At 50.2% G+C, this 21,132-nt stretch overlaps 1 protein-coding gene across 1 annotated transcript in view; it reads left to right on the top strand.

Moving 5' to 3' along the window:
* Positions 1-21,132, top strand: part of LOC144176036 (acid phosphatase type 7) — a 105,965-nt gene that overhangs the window by 3,732 nt on the left and 81,101 nt on the right. The window contains exon 2 of the mRNA XM_077705143.1: positions 19,289-19,483. Within this exon, the coding sequence (XP_077561269.1) occupies positions 19,289-19,483 (195 nt within the window). The remainder of the gene's footprint in view (positions 1-19,288; positions 19,484-21,132) is intronic.

Raw genomic sequence — 21,132 nt, 5'->3', positions numbered from 1 at the left:
GTGAATTAATTTTTTTGATTGATGCCATGTTCGATCTTTGCCAGGTATTTTTAGAAATTCTATATTTATATATTTTTGTTTATTACCTTTTCCTGGGGACACCTGTTATGCAGCCGATTGAATTCTTTAGCACACGTTTTTTTTTCATTTATGACAGGTTGTTAATTTATATTCGCTCTTTTTTAGCTAAGTCAATTACCCGTGTTTACGATGGTCTACCACCTCTTTTGTATTTTTTTTAATTACACACCCTCAAATTACATAAATTACGTCCACACTCTCAACATCCAAAAAGTAACAAACATTAGCTAGCCCCCCAGAATGTAGAAAACCTTATGAAGAGTATTACGTAGGCTGGGCTGCCTTGCTAAAATGAATACGCGAACACTGGTCTAGGATATTGTCGGTGAGGAAAAACGGGCCTTTCGGAAAACAGCCGCAGGTTCTAATGTCCTAAATTCTGATTAAGCGCGTACCGGTTGTGCATACAAATTCCACCCATTGTGTTCGGGACAACCAACCTTCGTTTAATGTTTACAAGCCTACATTTACCATATTTTAATTATTCGTTCTAGCGCCCCCCCCCACCCCCCCTCCCACCTCCCGCCTGTACGCTGGAATCTCGACCACATTTCTTTTTCAGCCATATTATTTTCGGTTTCCCCTGAAAATCCTACTGTCGTGGTGGAGTTCACGGTCTCCGAAGCGTCACCGCAGTGATTTTTTATTTTTTTTGTTTAGAACATACTGCTAGCCTCTTAGTGGAGGCTTTTGCAGGAATTGGGTGACACATTCAGAACAATGACATAGCACACTTCGCGTTTAAAACAGAGAAAAAGCTTTACATTCACCATTGGCGCACCAAACCTCTATAATGTGACACAAAAAGCCACCCAAAAAGCCGCTGAGAACACAATGGCCACTATCGTTTGCTGGCTACGCCCTTCCGCGCGTCGTGGTCATATCGACGGCGCCCCCGCTCCAGGAATCGCTCTTTCTGCGCCTTCAGTCGCCCCCTTGGGAATTAACTCATCAAGTCGCGCATATCATGGATACCCCAGGTATACATCGCTTTCTCCCATTATAAGGAGCAAACCCGCCGCGGTGGCTCAGTAGATAAGGCGTTGCGCTGCTGAGCACGAGGTCGCGGGTTCGATTCTCGGCCGCGGCGGCCGCTTTTCTGATGGAGGCGAAAAGCAAAAACGCCCGTGTGTACGAGATTTCGCCGCACGTTAAAGATCCCCAGGTGGTCAAAATTAATCCGGAGCCCTCCACTACGGCGCGCCTCATCGCCTGCGTTGCGTCGGCGCGTTAAACCCTACAATCAATCAAATCAATTATAAGGAGCAAAACAAAATGAATAGGCTAGTGTGACGAGGGCGGCAACAGTCGTCTTATAGTTTTCGAAGTCCAGCCGACGCAGTGGTGAAGCACAAGTGACACCCCTCTCTCTCTACTTAGGGGGATGATTGCCGGCGGGGCTCAGCTTTCCCCTCCCCTAAGTAACGCCACCGGAAGTGCGATCGTTGGTTTGTTAGTTTTAAGTAGAACTGATACCGAATGGAACGAAGCCGAGATTGATTGAGAGAATAATTAAAACGAAATGCACACGCGCCTAATCGACCTCGTTTTTCTGTTGTCTTTTCGCGGCCATTGTCCATTCTTCCTCTGTGATGAGTTCGGCGTCCTCTTGTAACGCCGGGCACTGCCATAGCATATGGTCTAAGTTACAGTAAGCTGCGTCGCAGAGAGGACAGTGAGGGTCAATTTCCGGGTGAAATAAGCTAAACCGGCTCCTGGTTGGGAAGGAACCGGTCTGAAGCATTCTAAAGGCTGCTGACTGTGGGTGTGTGAGAGCAGGGTGGGCCAGCGGGAGTGTTCTTCGCGTAAGTTGGTAATGTGTGACTACCTCGTTGAACGTGAGTAATGCGTCTCGGAACTCTCTGGGGGCCTCGGGAGCTCGGCCTGTTCGATCGCCGCGGCTGACGGTTTCTCGCGCGCGATCGTGAGCGAACTCGTTGGCGTTAGGGAGGGTGTCGTGCACTCCGTGGCCCATGTGGGCCGGGAACCATGTGATGTTATGGAACGTCTCTTGTTTTCTTCCCTGTAGAATCCTGGCTGCCTCTTTGGCAATAGTTCCTTTGAGGAAGGCTCTTGCCGCCGAGCGGGAGTCCGTGTAGATTTGCTTAAACCGGGTTTCCGTCATGGCGATAGATAAGGCGATTTGTTCGGCCGTAGTGGCCTTTGGTGCATAGAAGGACGCCGAGGTGACGAGGTTTCCTTTGACATCCACCGCTGCCATGCCAAACCTGCCCGAGCGGCCGTACTGGGCGACATCCACGAACAGAGCTTTGGCCGATCCTGTATTTGCGAGCTGTAAGATGCTTCGGGCCCTGGCTCGCCTTCTCCCCTCGTTATATTGGGGATTCCTCGGTAACGGGTCTACCTGGAACGTTTCCCTCACAGTTACGGGGATCTGTGCAGTGTGATCCACAAAATCTCGCGCTCCACAGCGAAGATTACTACACACAACTCCGGGCTGTCCAGAAGGCCTGCGTTAGGGCGGAGATCCTAAACCTCCCGCCACCCGCGCAGGTGCGGCCCGCGTCTACTCTAGACGGTCCTCTGGGCCGCTAGGTTTGACCTTCCGGACCTAATAAAGTTCAGTGTCTGTCTGTCTGTCTGTCTTTTCGCGGAAGTTTTGCTGGTTGGGAAGGGGGGGGGGAAGACTAGACTAAAAGCAGCAGCGTCTTGCACCGTTGGGTGAAGTGAAAGGAAAGCACTTTGGTAACACTTAAAGTATTAGGGTTGTTCACATTAATGTTAAAATAACAAAAAATGGTTGAACAGATCCTAACTAACAACGTTAGTTTTTACCATCTACTACAGAAATTGGGTTTCACGTGGCAATGCTCCGCCAGGGTTTAGCGTTCGTTTCCACGAACGGCGGAGCAAGCACAAGTCTCGAACGTAAAATCATATCAAGTCACGAAATTACAATATTAAAGCTAAAATGTTCAAAGAATGCCTGGGACATCCCCTCACTCAAAATGTCTGGGCCAAGACGTCGTGCACCAAAATGTCCGTGCACAGTAATGTCCACACCGAAACTTCCTGGACCGAAACGTCCTGGACCGAAATGTCCGACACCGAAATGTCCGGATCCCGTTTAGCAGTCCGTCCGTTTCGTTGGCTAAGTTGTTACCGGGTTGACCGGGACCGGTCTGCTCCTGAGCGCGCGGAAGGGCGAGTAGGAAGGGTGCGGATGCACGGACATGGCCAAGGCAGGCCCGCGGAACGAATCCCCCTACCGCGACGAATGCCCAAGTGCCCAGCCGGGTCCCGGTCAACCCAGTAACAACGCATACGACAGAACGGACGGACTGCTAAAACTCTCTATTCTTTCCCCGCCAGGGAACAATTCTATCGGCCAGACGCGCATTCTGGCCTCCCCAGACAAACGATGCAGGGTGAAACGCATTCTCGCGGCTACGCTATTCACCCGTCGAACGCTGCGTAAGCAACTGCAGCATGAAAGCAAGCACAAGCTGAGGCCTGCTGCGTGGTTATTCTTCTGCTTTTGACCTTCGAGGAAGCACGTACGGCTGAAGGGCGGGCAAACTGACCATCTTATAGGAAGAGAAACGCTAGCGCTTTGTGGATTTTTGTACTCGAGCCTTGGCATCAAAAACAGCCAAATGCTAGCGATGTAACGGCAGGAACGCCGTTCCTGCCGTTCCTTCAAAAAAGTAACGAGTTACCGTTACAGTTCCACCGACCCTTAAGGGAACGGTGGCGTTCCTCCGTTCCTCCAAAAATGAACTAGTTCCAGGAACGCCGTTCCTTGTAACGCCGTTCCGTACAACACTTTACGACCCAGTCAAACCTCAAGTTGAGGCTCGGCACCGCAGCTTTGCTGGCCATTTTTTCTGTCAAGATGAATCAATGCCAACAATGCCAACTTTTCCTTCTGTTGGCTCACGAGTGAACTGTCATTTCATTTTCTGACCCCGGTTTCGTAACTTGCACCTTTGACGCATATAGCACAAATGAGAAATCTGGCGCCCGTTGGTTAGTGGATTCGTACTGTGCCCGAAAACGAGACATCTGTTGAAAAGGCTCAGACAGAAATTCAAGGACTTCAGTCGGGAATCATTAAGGCCGCAGGTTAAAAGATTTGGCAATCACCATGAGACGCGAGGAGGCACCCGTAATCGAGAGAAGCCGTGCCATTACAGCCCTAAATTTTATTTTACTGAGCGCCGTGGCTGCTCCTCACCAGACATGCGCCTTAAAGGGGAGGTCTATCAACTACATGCTGCACCTCATGATCGACACTTGTGAGGCGGCAGGATCGGGTCTCCTCCTTTAGCGATTGTCCAGCTCAACTTGAGAAAAGCATTTAATCGGGTGGACCCCGTTATCCTACGCAATCTCATCCGAAGTATTGGCGACACAGTGGCCGAATGGATTACGACTTGCTACCCAGATATTTTCAACAGCCTCGTTACAAATGGAGCCAAGAGCACGCCCATCCGAAGGTCAGTCCGCCAGGGCTGCCCTACGTCACCCATCTTACTTACACATTATATTGAGTCACGGTGTCGAATGGTCCGTGCATGCATATGAGGCTATCAGTGGCCTTGTGATCGTAAACAAGGAGCTTCTGGTTCTGGCCTATACGCGAACGACAAAGCCTTCATCGACGCGCAAGGATCGCAAGCGGGCCAGGTAATTAGGCGTGCAAGTTACCCTTGCCGCTATTCAAGAGCAGCACTAGGCTTGCTTAAGTCGAGGGGGGCCTGCTTGGGCGAATTGAACTTTCCAACCTAGCGACATAATTCGAGTGATCTGTAATGAGGAAATGTCTGGTTACGTAGACACACTAACCTTAACCAAAGCGCCGCAGTTGCAAATTGATGGAAGCCCAAGCTGGCAGCAGTGGAGAGAAAGCTGCAACCATAGAGAAATCTAAACATCGCCTTGTTCACGAGAGGCAATGCATGCATTGTGGTAACACACCCCGTGGTTGTGTATAGGGAGAGCATAATCTTCTGGGCGAATTTTCTCTGAATAAACTGCACCGGTCCTGGGCGGCCTTTCTTTGGCGCTCCATGCACGAACCTGTACGCAGCACGAACCTCTTCTGGACCCTCCAAAGGGGTTGGCACTCATTAACGTGAAGCTCAAGTTGAATTCCCAGCGCATGCAGTGCAGTCGGGGTGGACGTGATCAGTTCATTCAGGCAGCCACGCAGTGCCGGGGCGTCGTGAATTTGTCACCGTGGCTGCCATGACAGGACCTCTGAGCTTCGGCTCACGCGCATCTGCGTTCCATAAAGAAGTTGCCCGGCTTGAACAGCAGTTTTCGTGACAGTAGCCACTAACAGCCAAACCCTGGAAACTGTACTGGGATCTCGTGGGATCTACTGGGATCCCTCTTTACGGAAAACTCCTAACACCTGAAGACGTTTTGAAATTTATGGGAAGACCGCATGCCCCGATGGGTTCAAGTGACTTTTTCTGTCACCTCAACACAAGAATGTCGGAACGGGTTGCCTTCTGTGCAGAAGGCGGGAAGCGGCAGAACATGTCCTAATTGAGTGTAAAACTGCGACCGACCTCTGGGTAGAGGTAAAGTCTTCATTCACCAAGCGATCTCATGGTCATTTCTCCGACGACTGAAAGCACCCACTAAAAACAGGGGGGCTCGGGTCTGCATATTTTCCTGGTGCTCAATTCAATACGCGGTAAAGAGGGGTATCAGTCCCAAGACTGCTTGTGGGAACTTCACGGCAAAGTCTGCGTGTACCGTCAGCACCATATGGGTGCAGCGGATTCTGTCACGGAGATTCGCGACCCGTTGCAAAAGGGCGGCCAAGACCTGCAGCACGGCAACGGCTGTGGCTCGTGCGTACGCTACCGAAATGTTTCCCCAACGCTTTCTTGCACTACACCAAGCGTTGTGCATCTCTTCCCTCAGCAGACCTTCAGGTCATTATGTTGTTCTCTAATAATTCTCCGTCCCTTAGTTCCCTTGGATTTTGCAGGGCCTTGAAAAGTCACAGTTGAGTCTTTTTGCCATACTGACCATCCCGCCGCGTTGGGTAAATTATGACTCATGTGCACGTTCACCTCAGGGTAGGCGGTGTTCATGTCGAGACAGAATGTACACGTACCGTCGTAGGTCACTGCCTCGTGTGCGCCAGCGCATCAAGTATACGTGTATATTTATGTAAATAAATGCCTTTCCTTCGCAGAAACTTACTCCACCTTGGGGGTTTCCCCCAAATCTGGTCGATAAATGCCTGTGTTTGAAAAAAAAAAGAAAAAGCTGTGGCGGTGTAGGGGTTCCTCCCCCGTTTCGGATTATCGGGGACAGCGGCCGCTCATACTTCACTCAGTGCCAAATCCGCCGGAATTTCTTTACGAATCAAACAGTTTCTCTGTTTACAGGACATTGCCTGAAAAAAAATAATAAATGATGCTACTTCACCATTTCCAGACGTTTCAGTGAATGCCCTCCAGGAAACGCTAATGGGCCACTTGTTCAGTTAGATAAAGGTTATAAGGACAACTGGATTAAAAAAAGATTATTCGATTGGAAGAAATATGTTTCTGAATAATTCTAAAATAGGACTCCTGAGCACAGTCAGACTCTTCCCATTTTGGGAATGCATGACCTTGGGTCCTTGGGGTATCCGCAAGTTGGATTGCATCAATACCTTCAAGCATTGTGGGAAAGCTCATTTTCTTCATTTAATGTAAAACTTATGGTGTACAACTCCTTGTTCATTTCCACCTGCATTACCGCGATCAAGCCTTGGGAAGCACAGGGGACAGACGTGCAATGACAACGTGCGCTTCAAGAAAGACTGCTTAGAAATAACAAAAAACATGACGTTGTAACAACCCTCTCTACGGCTCTTTCGGAAGTACGCCAGCACTTATGAACACAAAATGAATACATATACCACTAGTGTCCCAAATTTAAAATGGATGGCACTGCATTCTTTACAAGACTGGACTCATTGTGTAAAAAGCGTGTCACATACCAAGCACGTATACTGATATCTGGTATTTTGGCTCGTGTCGAATAAATTAAGGGGCAGGCGGGGTCAAAACGGAAGATTTCAGAGGCGATTATACATCGCACGAAATCTCCACTTTGTAATAACACTATATCCAAAGTACACTTAGGTTTTTTTTCGAACATTATACACGGAAAGGATGGCATCCTCTTTATACCAGTGTGTGGTTACTTTTTTAGGTTTTCGGGATGTTTGATTTTTTCTGGCTGCATAATGCGGCAGGATGTTACGATAAAATATCGGAAACAGCTAATACGTTTTTTTGCGCGACTGCAACTCAAGCTTTGTTTAAGAAGAGTATCTCTTTGGTTGTGACACTTCTTCTGCATCTGTTTTAGTTCGTACCTGCAGAGCGTATTTCTTTTAAAGATGATAGTCTTTCTTGGGCTACTTGAACCCAGAAATTTTGGTCTGTCTGCATGTCTGTCTGTCTGTCTGTCTGTCCGTCTGTCTGTCTGTGACCCGATTCAGACACCCGGCCAAAGTGAAATGCATACTGTGCAATAGTATTATATACTCATAGCCAAATGTGAGCATATAAGCCCGGTTTATATGTTCATACTTGTCAACTTTGTTGAACAAGAACAAGACATTACGCAAATATAAGACAGCAAATTAGTACACAAGGGATATTTACAGTGTTCTTTATCAAAAAAAATCATGGATGCTTGGTTTTTTGATACCAAATGATATTCTACATCTACTGCGGAAAGCCGCCGCCTCCTGGCGGCATATGAAAAATCACGCGGCAACAGCAACGAAAGGTTCCACTAGCTAGGTTCCACGTTCTGCTTGGAACGCACGTGGAGCGCGGCCACGCGGTTCTATAAACCTTGCAGTCGGCCGCCTCCATTCACGCGCGTCTCCGCCGTACTGCAGCGCTGGCATCCAGGAACCTGGCCTGTAGCAGTGGAACGCGGTAAATTCAAATCGCCTTGCGCAAACCTTTAGTGTGTTTACCTTGGGATGAGCGCGACGGTACAGGAACAGCATGAGAAGTGAGCGGGAAAGCAAAGGGAGGCATTTTCTCGGCAAATGTCTGCAAAGACTATCGTCTTTTCACGACATTTACAAGGAGGAGGAGGAGGAACAACTTTATTGGAATCACTGGCAGCTACGACGTCGCCTCTACGTCGCGGAGGCCTGCCTGGTGCCCGGGCCTACTCACGCTTCCCAGGTGGGGTTGCGTTTTCGGGCCGCTGGCGTGCCAGGGCAGCCTTCGCCTGCTGGACGGCCTGGATTTGTGCACTGTAGTCTTTAGCGTTCATGGCTTCTGTGATATGAGAGGGCAGAGTTCCTTGCGCTGCCTCGGCAGGCTGTGTCCTGCAGTTCCAGAGTATATGGCTGAGTGTCGCACGCGCACTATGACATACACGGCACATTTCACTTTCGTATATGTTGGAAAAATCAGAAAGGAAGAAGATGTGGCCATTAGCAGCTGCCTGCTGATAGTGGTATCATCATCATTACAGATCGAGTTCCATCCGCCATTAAAGATTCACCCACGTCCCGCGGTCCTCGCCTCGGTTCTTCAACAAAATGGTGCCGTGACCAGGATTAATGGATAATACAGTTGAAGACCTGAGTGCGCACCGCCCCACAACGATGACGTGAGTGACCACAACGATGGGACTAGATTGTGACCGCTGACCACGGACCGCAGGCCGACGCGACTACCCAGGGATCAATTGAGGCCTCGCCAAGCGACCAACGATCAGACTGCCTCAACTACGTTACCGACTCTTAACGAACGCCTGCCGGGACCAATGGAAGAAACGGCTTAGGTTTCTCGCCTACCATGACTCTACTCGGCGACCTACAGATATTGCCGACGCCAAGCATCGACATGGAGGCCCTTTGCAAACGAAGAAACCTAATCCGAAACGATACCACTACACTGATCAACGACATAAAATCACGGATGAATACCGAGGCACCATCAATCGGTGAGCTTATTTCGCTCAAGAAAAGCCTAATGACAAAACATGTGCTCCTAAAAAAGCTGGACAGCGAAATTGAAGTACTTCTCGACTTGGATGATTTAGAGAAAGAATGTGAAGCCGCCTATGAATTCGAAGATCTGATCCTGTTGACCAAATTTAGAATGGAGCGATTGTTCCCGGAATTGGAAAAGTATTCTACCGATAACATTGTTACAATAGCCCTGGAAAAGCAGGATGGTATCGTAAACATCAACGAATCGGCTTTGGAGAACAGTCACCTTATGAACGAAAAGAGCAATTTGACGACGCCTCTGAAAGAACATCATCAGCCAGAAGTCAGGGAACAAGCTGTTTCCTTCAAGGAGGGGACTAGTTCAAGGAATAACCAAGTGGAGGAACCCGTTCCTGTTGCTCGCTCAGACGACTGCAACCCGAACGATGAAATGTCTCGATTACAGGCAACAAAAAGGACGAATAGTTTGATGAACGAGACGGCTGTGCAGGAACCTGCTGATCGATCTTGTGTACAAGTTTTTAGCGACAAGACGACGACATCAATGTGCAAGAAACGGCCTAATGAAAAACCACAGGTTAACACAGAAGGACAGCAGAGCTATCGAAGCCAAAGAAGAAACTCAGGCTCACCCTTGGAGACGCCGGATAGATGTCGCCTTTGCTGCAGCAAAGGTTTGAAAAGAATTTTACTGGCCCATGTAAAACGTGGAAATGTGAAGACACCGACTTTCAAACGAAGACCACAAAAACAGCGAAATGCCGGGGCCCCACTATGCACACAGGCAACTAACAGAAGTAAGGTTTCCCCAAAGCACCTGACCAACTGGCGTCTGATTGAAATAACGAGAAAGGAAAGGTGTGCGATGAACATCCGGACGAAAGGACCCAACCGGCACAGTAGTTCCCCCAACACACGCCAGGCTGTCCGATGCGCATTCAGCAATATGCTTCCGCGGGAATCGCTACGTGATTAACGAGGACGACCGACGCTCCAGACACACCGCTTACGACGGTCTCATTCCACAGAGCGGCTGTGCCACCGACGCTGGAAACATAGGTGGAAACAGAATGCAGCTACCACGGACATTACATCGATTTGATTCATGAACTGATTAATGAACTTTAATGAGCTTTGCTGTTCGGTGCAACGAAGGGAGCGACGCTAAATGGCCACTGAAAACTCTAGTTTCAGCACCTCCCTGTGCTAATCGCGCGGCCGGAGGATGTTAAAAATATTAGAAGAGGAAGAGGTGGCTATTAGCAGCTGCCCTTAACTATCACCATCATTGAGAAGTTCCATCCGCCATTAAAAGGAATCACCCACGTTCCGCGGTCCCCGCCTCGGTTCTTCAACAGTATACACCGGGGCACAGATGTTGTGCAAGCACTGGGGTAAGGAGCGATTCGGTCTGTAATTGTCTGTAGAGAACTGCTTCTTCCCGATTTAGATTTGAGTGAGGTGGCGGACGTCGTCTTCGGGTCTGCCGGTACCACTTCAAGATGTCCCCGTATGTGGTGAGGGGGTCGGGCATCTCTACGTCGCCGGACGGGTCCGGTGAAGAGGCCAGACTCATGGACGCCGCGCGTCTGGTGAGCTCGCGCGCGGCGTAGTCGGCCTCCTCGTTCCGGTTCGTCAGTCCGCCGCGGAGGCCCAAGGGACCCACGTGGGCGGGGAACCATCGGAGCCCGTTGGTACGCGCACTGCACAGCACTTTCACAGTGTTTGGGTTCACTTGGTTGGTTGCGTATGCCAGCATTGCCGACTTGGAGTCACTTAGTACCGTGGTTGTTTGCGGGTCCACGATGGCCAAGGCTACAGCCATCTCTTCAGCTTGCTTCACATTCTGCGCCTTGAAGCTGCTTGCTGACTTTACTGTACCGTCCGTGGCCGCCATCGCCACGGCAACGTAAGTATTGGGTCTTCCCGGATAGGCCGCCACGTCCACGTAGGAAGCGCCAGTGTCTGCGGCGTACGTAGATGTGAGGGCCCTGGCCCGAGCGAGCCGTCTTTCTTTGTTGTGTTCCGAGTGCATATGCTTGGGCAGTGGGTGCACGTACAGCCTCTCGAGCGTGCCCTTAGGCATGGAGGCTTCGTGGTCAGACTGGAGCTGCCTTGGTTGCTGCTGTGGGCGCAAGCCCAGGCGCTGTAGGATGTAACGGCGTGTCCGGGTGGTGGTCAGCCTCTCGAGTTTTACTGTTTGCTGTGCTTCGGCAATCTCCTCTAGGGTGTTGTGTACCCCTAGTTCTAGGAGCTTGTCTGTGCGAGTGCAAGCATATAGCCCCAGGGCTGCCTTGTAAGCTTTGTGGATGAGCGCCGCAATCTTCCTTCGCTCGGCGGCTTGCCGGTTGTGGAAGGCCGCTACGTATGCAATGTGACTGACGACGAACGATTGAACCAGGCGCAGCAGGTTTGCTTCTTTCATTCCGGCGTGGCGGTTGGAGATTTTGCGTATGAGACCAATGGCCGCCGTGGTCTTCGCCTCCAGCTTGTGGATCGTCAGACCGTTCCGTCGATGGGCGTCGATGTAGAGGCCTAGGACGCGCAGTGTCTGGACCCGTGGGATGGTGGTACCGTCTCTTGTGTGTAACCTTATGTTGTCAGCCGCGGAAGCGCATGGCTTGCGTTCTCGATGCGGTAGGATTAGCAGCTCTGATTTGACCGGCGAACAGACCAGACCCGTGCCTTCTAGGCGGGTCTCCACTACTTCGACGGCACGTTGCAGGGTTTCTTCGATGTGGCCGTCGCTTCCCTTCGCTACCCAGAGCGTAATATCGTCGGCATAGATGGTATGGCCAAGGTCCGGGTGGTTGGCCACGTCGATCATTACTAAGTTGAACAAAATGGGGGAAATCACCGCGCCTGCGGTGATTGCCTAAGGTCTTAGGTGATAGTTGAGTGTCTCCGGCATGGATGGTTGTGGTGCGGTTTGACAGGAAGTCTTTGATCTAATTAAATGATCTTTCACCCATGTTTAGCCGCGAGACCTGGGTCAGTATCGCCGCGTGGCGGACGCTGTCGAAGGCGCTTTGTAGATCTAACCCCAGCACATTTACAATGAAAGGAGCAGATACGCGGCCATTTTTTTGTTTCCAAGAGATCGCCCTCTCCCTCGTTTTCACCGCGCCCGAGAAGCGGGGCAGTGGCGGGCACAGGCGGCCGCTCGCTTGCAGCCTCGCGCTTCGTAGTACAGTGGAATATACGAATATAACAATAAGTTTTGTATGTATTTAATTTTTGTATCAGTTGAAATTATAACGCGTCTGTGTATTAAAGTTTTGTATGTAATTATGTGTAGGTTGTGTGTATAGTGCCGCGAGCATGTCTTACCTTTTTTTACCAGCGCCTGGCCGCGCGAGGCTATTATTTTAGCTTTTTAGAGCTGAGCCGAGGTTTCCTCTGTTTATTATGCGCCGCGCCAGGCGACCTCGTAAGATGGTTTCCCCCTTTCGATACTTTTGTCTATCAAACGTCTCTTTGATGAACAATGGCACCGATCCAATTCGATTGTTCAGGATTTAATAACGCTGAAAACTAGATGCTCACCGGGAAAACACCTCTACATTTTAGTCGACGACGCTCGACCGTGCCCGTCACTTTGTAGACCGCTTCTTCAACGTTTGTTTTTTACTTGATTGTTGCGGACATGTCATGCCATTTTAATATAATTCAGCTGTTCAATAAATGGTTCCTGTGAACGGGACTAGAAGTAGAGAGGACAGCTGACTCGTCTGAGGAATTAAATTAGGCAATACGGAGGCAAAGAGCACCGCAAGACTGGAGTGGCAGGATGAACATGCGAGAAGCCTCCTTCCTGCAGTGCGCACAAGCAGGCTTATGATGGCGGTGCACCATCTCCCGCCTAAATTCGGCCTGGCATCACTGCATTGATGTCTGGAGTGTCCGTATCCGAAATACTTGGAGCCGTTGATGGCCGTTGCGTGGTGCTGACCAGGCCGCAAGAAGGCGCGCTGATTGCGGGGTGCACCGTTAGGTAGGAACGCCTTTGGGAATGGGCGCTCGTGAAAATCCCGTCTACGTGCACGATAAAGTTTGCAAACAGGAGCTAAGATAACTGTGGCTGTGATGAGTGGGCATGGATACGCGCCTATTGTTCACTTTTGGACTCGCAACTGGGAAAACACAGTGTCACCAGGTAAGGTTACAGGGTATCGGCACTGCCTTTCCACAGCAGTTCTGTGTCGCCGCCCTGATCACGGGACAGTTCGCATCACGCGACATTTGTCTACACTGTGGTTGTTCAGGGGCATGTCGGTCAACTGTCTCAGCTTGTCCTCCCTGCTCTGCGGCTGCGCGCGACTGGCGTCGTTCCGAACGCGAATCAAAGATAACGCGTTTCGCTGCATTTCAGCTACAGAAGTGTGTCCGAAGACGCCGTATTGCCACGTCTTCGGTGGCGTTGCTCACAAATGACCTCGTCAAATTTAGCGGTGAGGCCGCAGATGCGGCAGTCTGGAAACACTGATAAACAACAAAATTGCCGCCGTTGCTCATTTGAGTGCCTCAGTGACGGTACTCTGTATCTTATCTAGTGACATAGGAAAACAGTTTGAAGCAGCTCGTTTATCTCGAGCGGAATGTTTTTACTAGTCACCTTACCAATACTCGCTGATATCTGTGGGGGCTCAACAACGGGCGCGTTTTTGGATTTCCTGTGCTTCTTTCCTCTAAAGTTCCTTTACACGCTATAATGGCAAAGTTGGTTACCAACCATGGCTGCTATCAAACTCGGCTACCCGCCGCGGTGGCTCAGTGGCTAAGGCGTTGCGCTGCTGAGCACAAGGTCGCGGGTTCGACTCCCGGCCGCGGCGGCCGCTTTTCTGATGGAGGCGAAACGCAAAAACGCCCGTGTGTACGACATTTCGGCGCACGTTAAAGGTCCCCAGGTGGTCAAAATTAATCCGGAGCCCTCCACTACGGCGCGCCTCATCGCTTGCGTTGCGTCGGCGTGTTAAGCCCTACAACCAATCAATCAAACTCGGCTAATTCGCATGCTTTAAAGACAGGGACGAAGTTGTGACGTAAGAAATATTTCTCGCACAGCATGCGCTGAAAACCCGAACTCATAAAGGGCACTGGCACAAAAATTTTGCAACATCGTGTTTTTTTTTGTTGCGATAACCATTTGCCTCGCCGTCCATAACTAGAAGTAATCACCACCTTAATATCAAGCCTTACCATTGTCGAACCAACGCATTCAAATTTAGTTTTTTTCCTTTCACTGCCGAACTCTGGAATGGATTGTCCGGTGATGCTCGCTCCCGTCCACTGGAAAATTTTTTGCTTGCCCTTGCTGATTTGCATTAACTGTTCTTTTGTTTTATTGCTCTGTTGATCTGTTTAATTGCTATTTTTTGTTCCGTGAATGCTCACTCCTGCCATAGCCCCAAATGGGGGCTGCAGTATGTATAATTAAATAAATAAATAAATAAGTAGCTAGTGACCTACTTATCACCTGTAGAAACCTCATTTTCAATGCGGCCATTCGCATTTTCGGTTTCAGCGGGTGCCGCGAAACGATGGATTTTGTGTGAACAAAGCTGTCCACGTGACCGTCGAAGGGATATCACTGAGCAGAGCTGCCGTAGCACTGTCGAATCCGCATCGCCGGCACTTTCTGCGAATGCCCCCACGTACTGACCTCGCGAGCCGCTTAATTAAAAAGCGACCGTGGACGTGACGCAGGCGCTGCGAGTGCAAATCGCTGCCGCGGCTAGAGAATGACGCGCGACGCTCGACACATTGGTTGGGGAGGCGCGCGCTGGGAGCAGCCGGCCGGTCTGCCTACAGGTCCGCCTACAGATGTGTTCGGCTTAGCACTGCAGCGGATATTCGATTTCCGCTCTCGTAAGCGGTGCAGATGACAATTTTGAATGCAACCCGCCATCGCATCATTAACTCCTTCCTCATATAAGCTGCCATGGTTGAAAGTTGGGTAAAAGTTCGTGCCGCGGTAACAAGCCATCACTCGAGCTACCTGCGCCTGCCTGCGCCAGTTCGCGGCCGTGGGGCCCGCCGCCTGCCCAGCGACCGTGCGGCTCGCTCAGTGGGCTTTTCGTGTCTCCGGCGCGCATGGAATATTTGCTAAAGCTGGTGTTCTGTCTGCTTCATTTGAAAGAGTAGCTTTCCCGCAATAACCTTCGAATCGCAGTGGACTGTACGTACAGCACATTCGTATGTTATGGCGGTGAAGCTAGCAAACGTGCGTCTTCGTCCTGAAGCAATTAACCGCCTTTTTGTTATTTTTTGTGCTAGTAACGTGAATAGTAAATTTACGCTTAGCGGAACATATTGCACTGTTGTTGAATGTTGAGCTTGTTGCGCGTTTCTTAAATTTCATTCTATTTCTATCCGTTAAACCAAACAGACATGGCTTCAGTAAAATTCCGGTTAAGGGAATACAGAATGCTGATTCTAACCAAAAGGGAGGTCAAGGAAACAATGGAATAGTGTCAAACAGACAAAGCTCCTCAATAAGGAGAATTGTACAGTCTGTTTATGTGGAGGAAATACAAGATGGGCAGAGCAATGCTTTTCATGCAGTAGAAATTATGGAACTGCAATAGTCAATGAAGTGCGATATCGATAGAAAAATAAACGTATCAAGGATTGATAGTTGACTGAACAAAATACAGTAACATGCTCTTTCATGTGATTACACCTTGTACCAGTTTAAAGACAAGGAATGACACGCTAAAGTCCAGACCAAATGTATGCCTATATGAGGCTTTTCCTGCTGTTCCGCAATTTCGCGGCCGTGCTGTTCCGCCTGCGAAACAGCGCTCGCGGCAGGTTTCCAGCGCAGCTCGGTGTAACCGGCGCCAAATGCAGCCGGGCAGCATCTGGAACGGGCACAGGGATCCGACATTGCTTTAAATGAGCAAGAATGTCCTTAAAACTGCAGGTTCTGCACCTGTAGGTGACTTCAGGCGGTTCTTCAGGCTACTTAAACCGCACTCTAGCATGGCACGAAACATTTCGAAGGGGGGGGGGGGGGGGGAAGGGGCACGGGCCCGGTGTGCTCCCCCGGGCCCACTGATTTAAAACGGTATAGACCGTTTTAAATCAGTGGGCTGTGCTAGCGGCCCTATAGCGCAGTCGACAGGGAGATGTGACTGCGCGTGAGCAACACAGCTCAGAACAAATCCTGATCTTATTAAAGCTTAAGGGATGAAAAGGTTTATATTCCAGACGAAAAAAAAAATGGGTACAAAACTACTTGAAAAGGACGCCCGCTGTAGTGACGACGTCTTATAGTATCTCTGCTAATGTCCGGCTGGCTCAACCTTACCTAGAAGATTTATATCCGGTTTTGTAAACGTCAAAAAAAAAAAATCCGGTTTAGAATAGGGATTAGAAAGCACCCGTGAAATTTGTTTTGGGTATATTACTGAGTCGGTGTATAAGACGTCTTGTAAACGCCTGAAAAAATCCGGTTTAAATTTGGTTGTTGGAATATCATTAATATACCTTTGTTGGCTTACTACAGCTGCATTTAAGTAGATTGATGGAGTACCATCCCGTGCCTTAAATTAACGTAGACACTTCAGTGCGCGACAAAATACAACGCACCTCACGCCATGCATGCGGTACATAATCTTTGGAATAACAATACGCAATCGCCCCAACCATCTATTGACGGTTCAGTGTAACGCACTTGCAAGCACTAGAATTCATTGATTGTAGGGTTTAACGCGCCGACGCAACGCAGGCGATGAGGCGCGCCGTAGTGGAGGGCTCCGGATCAGTTTTGACCACAAGGGTACCTTTAACGCGCGCCGTAATCTCGTACACACGGGCGTTTTTGCTTTTCGCCTCCACCAGAAAAGCGGCCGCCGCGGCCGGGAATCGAACCTTCGACCTCGTGCTCAGCAGGGCAACGCCTTAGCAAGCACTAGAATGTATGATTTACGGTTAGATTCTGATTCAGAATGATTAGTGTGGAAGGACTATAAACTTCTCCAGAAGATCCCGGCCTGTATCGCACACTGTCTTGGCAGCGGCGATAATTTCATTGGGTTTTCTTTAAAAAAGGGGAACATTAAAAGATGAGATTCAACACTCTGGGGTGCGACAACACCAGAACTCGAACCTACAAAGTAACACTTCCGAAACAGTTCCGGAACGCACTGGAACCACACACAAAAGAATGATGATGCCTGGAAATCCAGCCGTCAAACGTTGCGTACGACACAGAAGTTTTCAAAGCGGAGTCAAAGCGGGGGGAAGGGAGTCAAGTAGAAATATACAAAACAGCCCCACTGTGTGCGAAGAACACATGAGTTCCCACAAGCTGGCCGGGGGCGCATGCGCAGTATCTGCTCCAGCCGCTACACCATTACACACGACATGTCGCTACGCCTCACATATCTGTAGCACATGTAGCGGGCCGGAATGTGCTCCACCCGCTACGCCGGTAGACATCCTAATAAACTCAAACGAGAAATACTAATAGAGGCTTTGTACATAAAAAGGCTTGGTGACAAATGCATCAGTGAGGCCTATGTTTGTTTACACGATAAAGAGCGAGAGAGAGAATAAACACCCTTAATTTCGAGCTTAATAGTGCAGGATGGTGAGGGCACCGGCCTGATGGGGGGCGTCCGCTAGTCCGGGATGCCCTGGTCCTTGCTGGCCGCTCGTGCCCTCCCTATCAGCATGCGCTGGGTAGAGAGGTGCGAGCAGGACAGCCGGTCCACCCAGTGCTCGTACGTGGGAGGGGGATTGGGTGTGAGGGATGGGGATTGTTGGCACTCCCAGCTCAGATGGTGCACGGTGCCTGGCTGGGGGCAGAAGTGGCAGGTGCTGCGATACTTGGTGGGGTAGATATGGTGGAGGAGGGTGGAGTGGCGGTAAGAGTTGGTCTGGAGCCGGCGGGTGTGGTCGTTTTGTTGATTGTTGTTGAATTGTCGTCGAACCTTGGAGCAAGCTTATTCCTTCTCTTTATTGATTTCAGTGTCTGATGTGATACTGATGAGAGCGCATGCGCAGTTCGATGGTATTTTATGTATAAATGCTTGTTATTTTTCAATAAAATCCCAGTTGTTAGTCAGCGATCGTCCTTTCTGGTTCTTTTCCTTGTGTTCTCATAAAATTGCAGTTTCTTCACCATGTCTGATTTGGTTGTTTTAAATGGTTGTGCCTATATTTACTTATTTTCGACGAATTGTTTCAATTTTTGGCCGAAAGGCTGAATAGAGGGACCGACAGACAGACCGACAGACAGACGGACGGACGGACGGACGGACGGACGGACAGACAGACAGACAGACAGACAGACAGACAGACAGACAGACAGACAGACAGACAGACAGACAGACAGACCAAAATTTGCGCGTTGAAGTAGTCCAAAAAAGACAATCGTCAAGGAACTGCCAGTGGCGTTTTTCTACAAAGCGCCACTCGTACCTCAAACACCATAGCGGCGAAGAGGTCGCGTGACATGAGGGTGACTGTCCTGAGTATTGGAAGGCTGTAAAGCAAAAGCTCATTAATGACTTTCTCATTATATACCTAGAAGTAGGGAGAATAGAACTGGTTGGACGACAGCCATGCTCACAGCGCACATCAGAGACAAAGCGCCCCTGTGGTGTTCTCTGTGTTTTCTCAGTTTTCTCTGTCTGCGTGTTCCATCAGCGAGTAATAAGTATACATGTGCATGCACCCCCTCCTTAATGCCAGGCAGTGGGACGATTCGGGAATCTCGACCGAAGCTAACATATCTGGGGATGTGTCTGCTCTCACACTTTTCTCATTCTAAAAAGCCACGCCGAAATGTCAAAACCAGAAAATCTTTCGTGGTTACTGAACGTTTCCCTTGCCAAATTCTGTCTTACCATCTGAACGGGACTAGACTGCTTTCTTTTTAAATTTTCCAACGTTGGTATTGCAGCATTTCCTTTATTTAAAACGGAAGTGCGCTAACCAAGATGTTCATCCCTTGGCGTTTTAAATGTGTGTTTTCGCTGAAGAGAGGCCGAAAACGAAGTCGCAAGTTATATTTGCTGGTCCGTAATACCCGGCAAAGTGTCGTGGCGCTCCCCTTCCCCTCCTTTTGTCTTCTTCTGAAGAGTAGGCCGACACGCGGAATTACGTACCGTGGGGTTTTTTTGCACGGGCTAGAACATGTCCACATTTTGAGACGGATAATGTTTTGCTGTGTCACTCGACTTCCCCCAAAGATTTGAGTGGAGAATAACCAGTGCTGCTATTGGCTTGCAGCGCTCCCGACCCAGATGGTGGTGACATGGACGACATTCGACCCGACCAACGAGTCCGTGGTGGAGTTCGGCGAGCAGAGCCTAGACCACCGAGCCATTGGTAACAGTTCCAAGTTCTACGATGGCGGCAACGAGCGGAGGCTGATCATCGTCCACAGGGTTGTGCTGGAGGACCTGACTCCAGGAACCACGTACGGTGAGTGCGGACGCTGCTCGATACGGCGTGCACGAACTCCACTCAAGGCGCTGGCATCTTGTTCTGCAGCAGACGTTTCACTGCGGAGAGCTTACTTACGCAAGTGGGACCATTACGTACCTGTTCTGTCAGATGCAGTGATAAGTATACAGCAATATGCCTTGTCGTCACGGTTAAACGTCATAGAGCTCTTGCTGTAAATGTTCGGGCGGGAGGGGAAAGGTGCTCGTCGTGGCTGACCACCACGGGGATGCCATCTTTATTGACAGGGTTCTTACACCGTTCTTGTTGATAAAGATGGCGAATACACCAGCATACTCCCAGCATACTCAACATTCTCCCGCCGCCGCACGTCGCGCGTCCGCGCTTGTAAGTACAGGCAGCAACCGATATATGTCGCCAATATGGCTGGCAGTTTGACACTTTTCTGCTGGCGCTGCGTCTCAGTTATGTTGGGGAGTCGCAAGTTGCGGACTGTTGTGCCCGACCTCTGTCGAGCAAGTTCTTCTCGGAAGTATGCTAGCGGAGCGAGTCCCACAGTTTGTCCGAAAACTTGAACTGAAGCTCGGGCTCCTAGTAGGACGCGTCTAGAACTTCTCTGTTCCGAGCCGCAGCTTCGTCTTGAACGTACGCATCCTGCACATGTCGATGCCAAGTACGCGGGTCCCTTTTCTGGTCGAGCACCTCGCTATGGTGCTGCCTTGCTCGGCACGCGACGCCTCCGGTGCAGTGTCTTGCGGAGAGAGTCATACGGTGGCAAAACGAAGTTGTTTGGTTCTTCGTCAACGTCATCAGATACGTTCACGGTCCTCAGCTTCGTCGTCGTTCTGTTACGACAGCCCCAGTGACTTCTCGCCGATCGTTAACCGAAAGTCAGCGCTTCAGGCCTTTCTTGAATTCACAGCGCAAACAACAAAGAAACAAGAGACACACGGGCGCTAAGAATTTAAGTTTGCTCCGTGAAGGTGGGCACGGGAGCAGTCTAGGCAGCATGGCTCACGCTTCTCGCCTCTACGTTTTGCAGGCTTTCTTCATGTCTGCGGTGCTGCTTCGTTTGCCAAGAGCGTCTGCTTCGGCAGGCGCATCTACAATCTTTCCTGAGCCGGTGAAGATAACTAATCAATCACCCCTGGGACCACAGCCGACCTTTGAACGTGACTTTCTTCGTGCGCACGGACTTCGGCGCACCCACCTCATCTACGTCAACACCGTCCAGCCCGGCCTGTATAAAACGCGACCTGCCAGCCAGCCACCTCAGTGGGCACGGGAGCAGTCTAGGCAGCATGGCTCTCGCCTCTACGTTTTGCAGGCTTTCTTCATGTCTGCGGTGCTGCTTCGTTTGCCAAGAGCGTCTGCTTCGGCAGGCGCATCTACAATCTTTCCTGAGCCGGTGAAGATAACTAATCAATCACCCCTGGGACCACAGCCGACCTTTGAACGTGACTTTCTTCGTGCGCACGGACTTCGGCGCACCCACCTCATCTACGTCAACACCGTCCAGCCCGGCCTGTATAAAACGCGACCTGCCAGCCAGCCACCTCAGTGGGCACGGGAGCAGTCTAGGCAGCATGGCTCTCGCCTCTACGTTTTGCAGGCTTTCTTCATGTCTGCGGTGCTGCTTCGTTTGCCAAGAGCGTCTGCTTCGGCAG

The sequence above is a fragment of the Haemaphysalis longicornis genome, unplaced genomic scaffold, assembly GCF_048455015.1.
Source record: "Haemaphysalis longicornis isolate Haplotype H1 unplaced genomic scaffold, Haemaphysalis longicornis Haplotype H1 scaffold_3, whole genome shotgun sequence".
In the NCBI taxonomy this organism is placed as follows: Eukaryota; Metazoa; Arthropoda; class Arachnida; order Ixodida; family Ixodidae; genus Haemaphysalis; species Haemaphysalis longicornis.
This window is presented reverse-complemented; position numbering and strand designations above follow the sequence as displayed.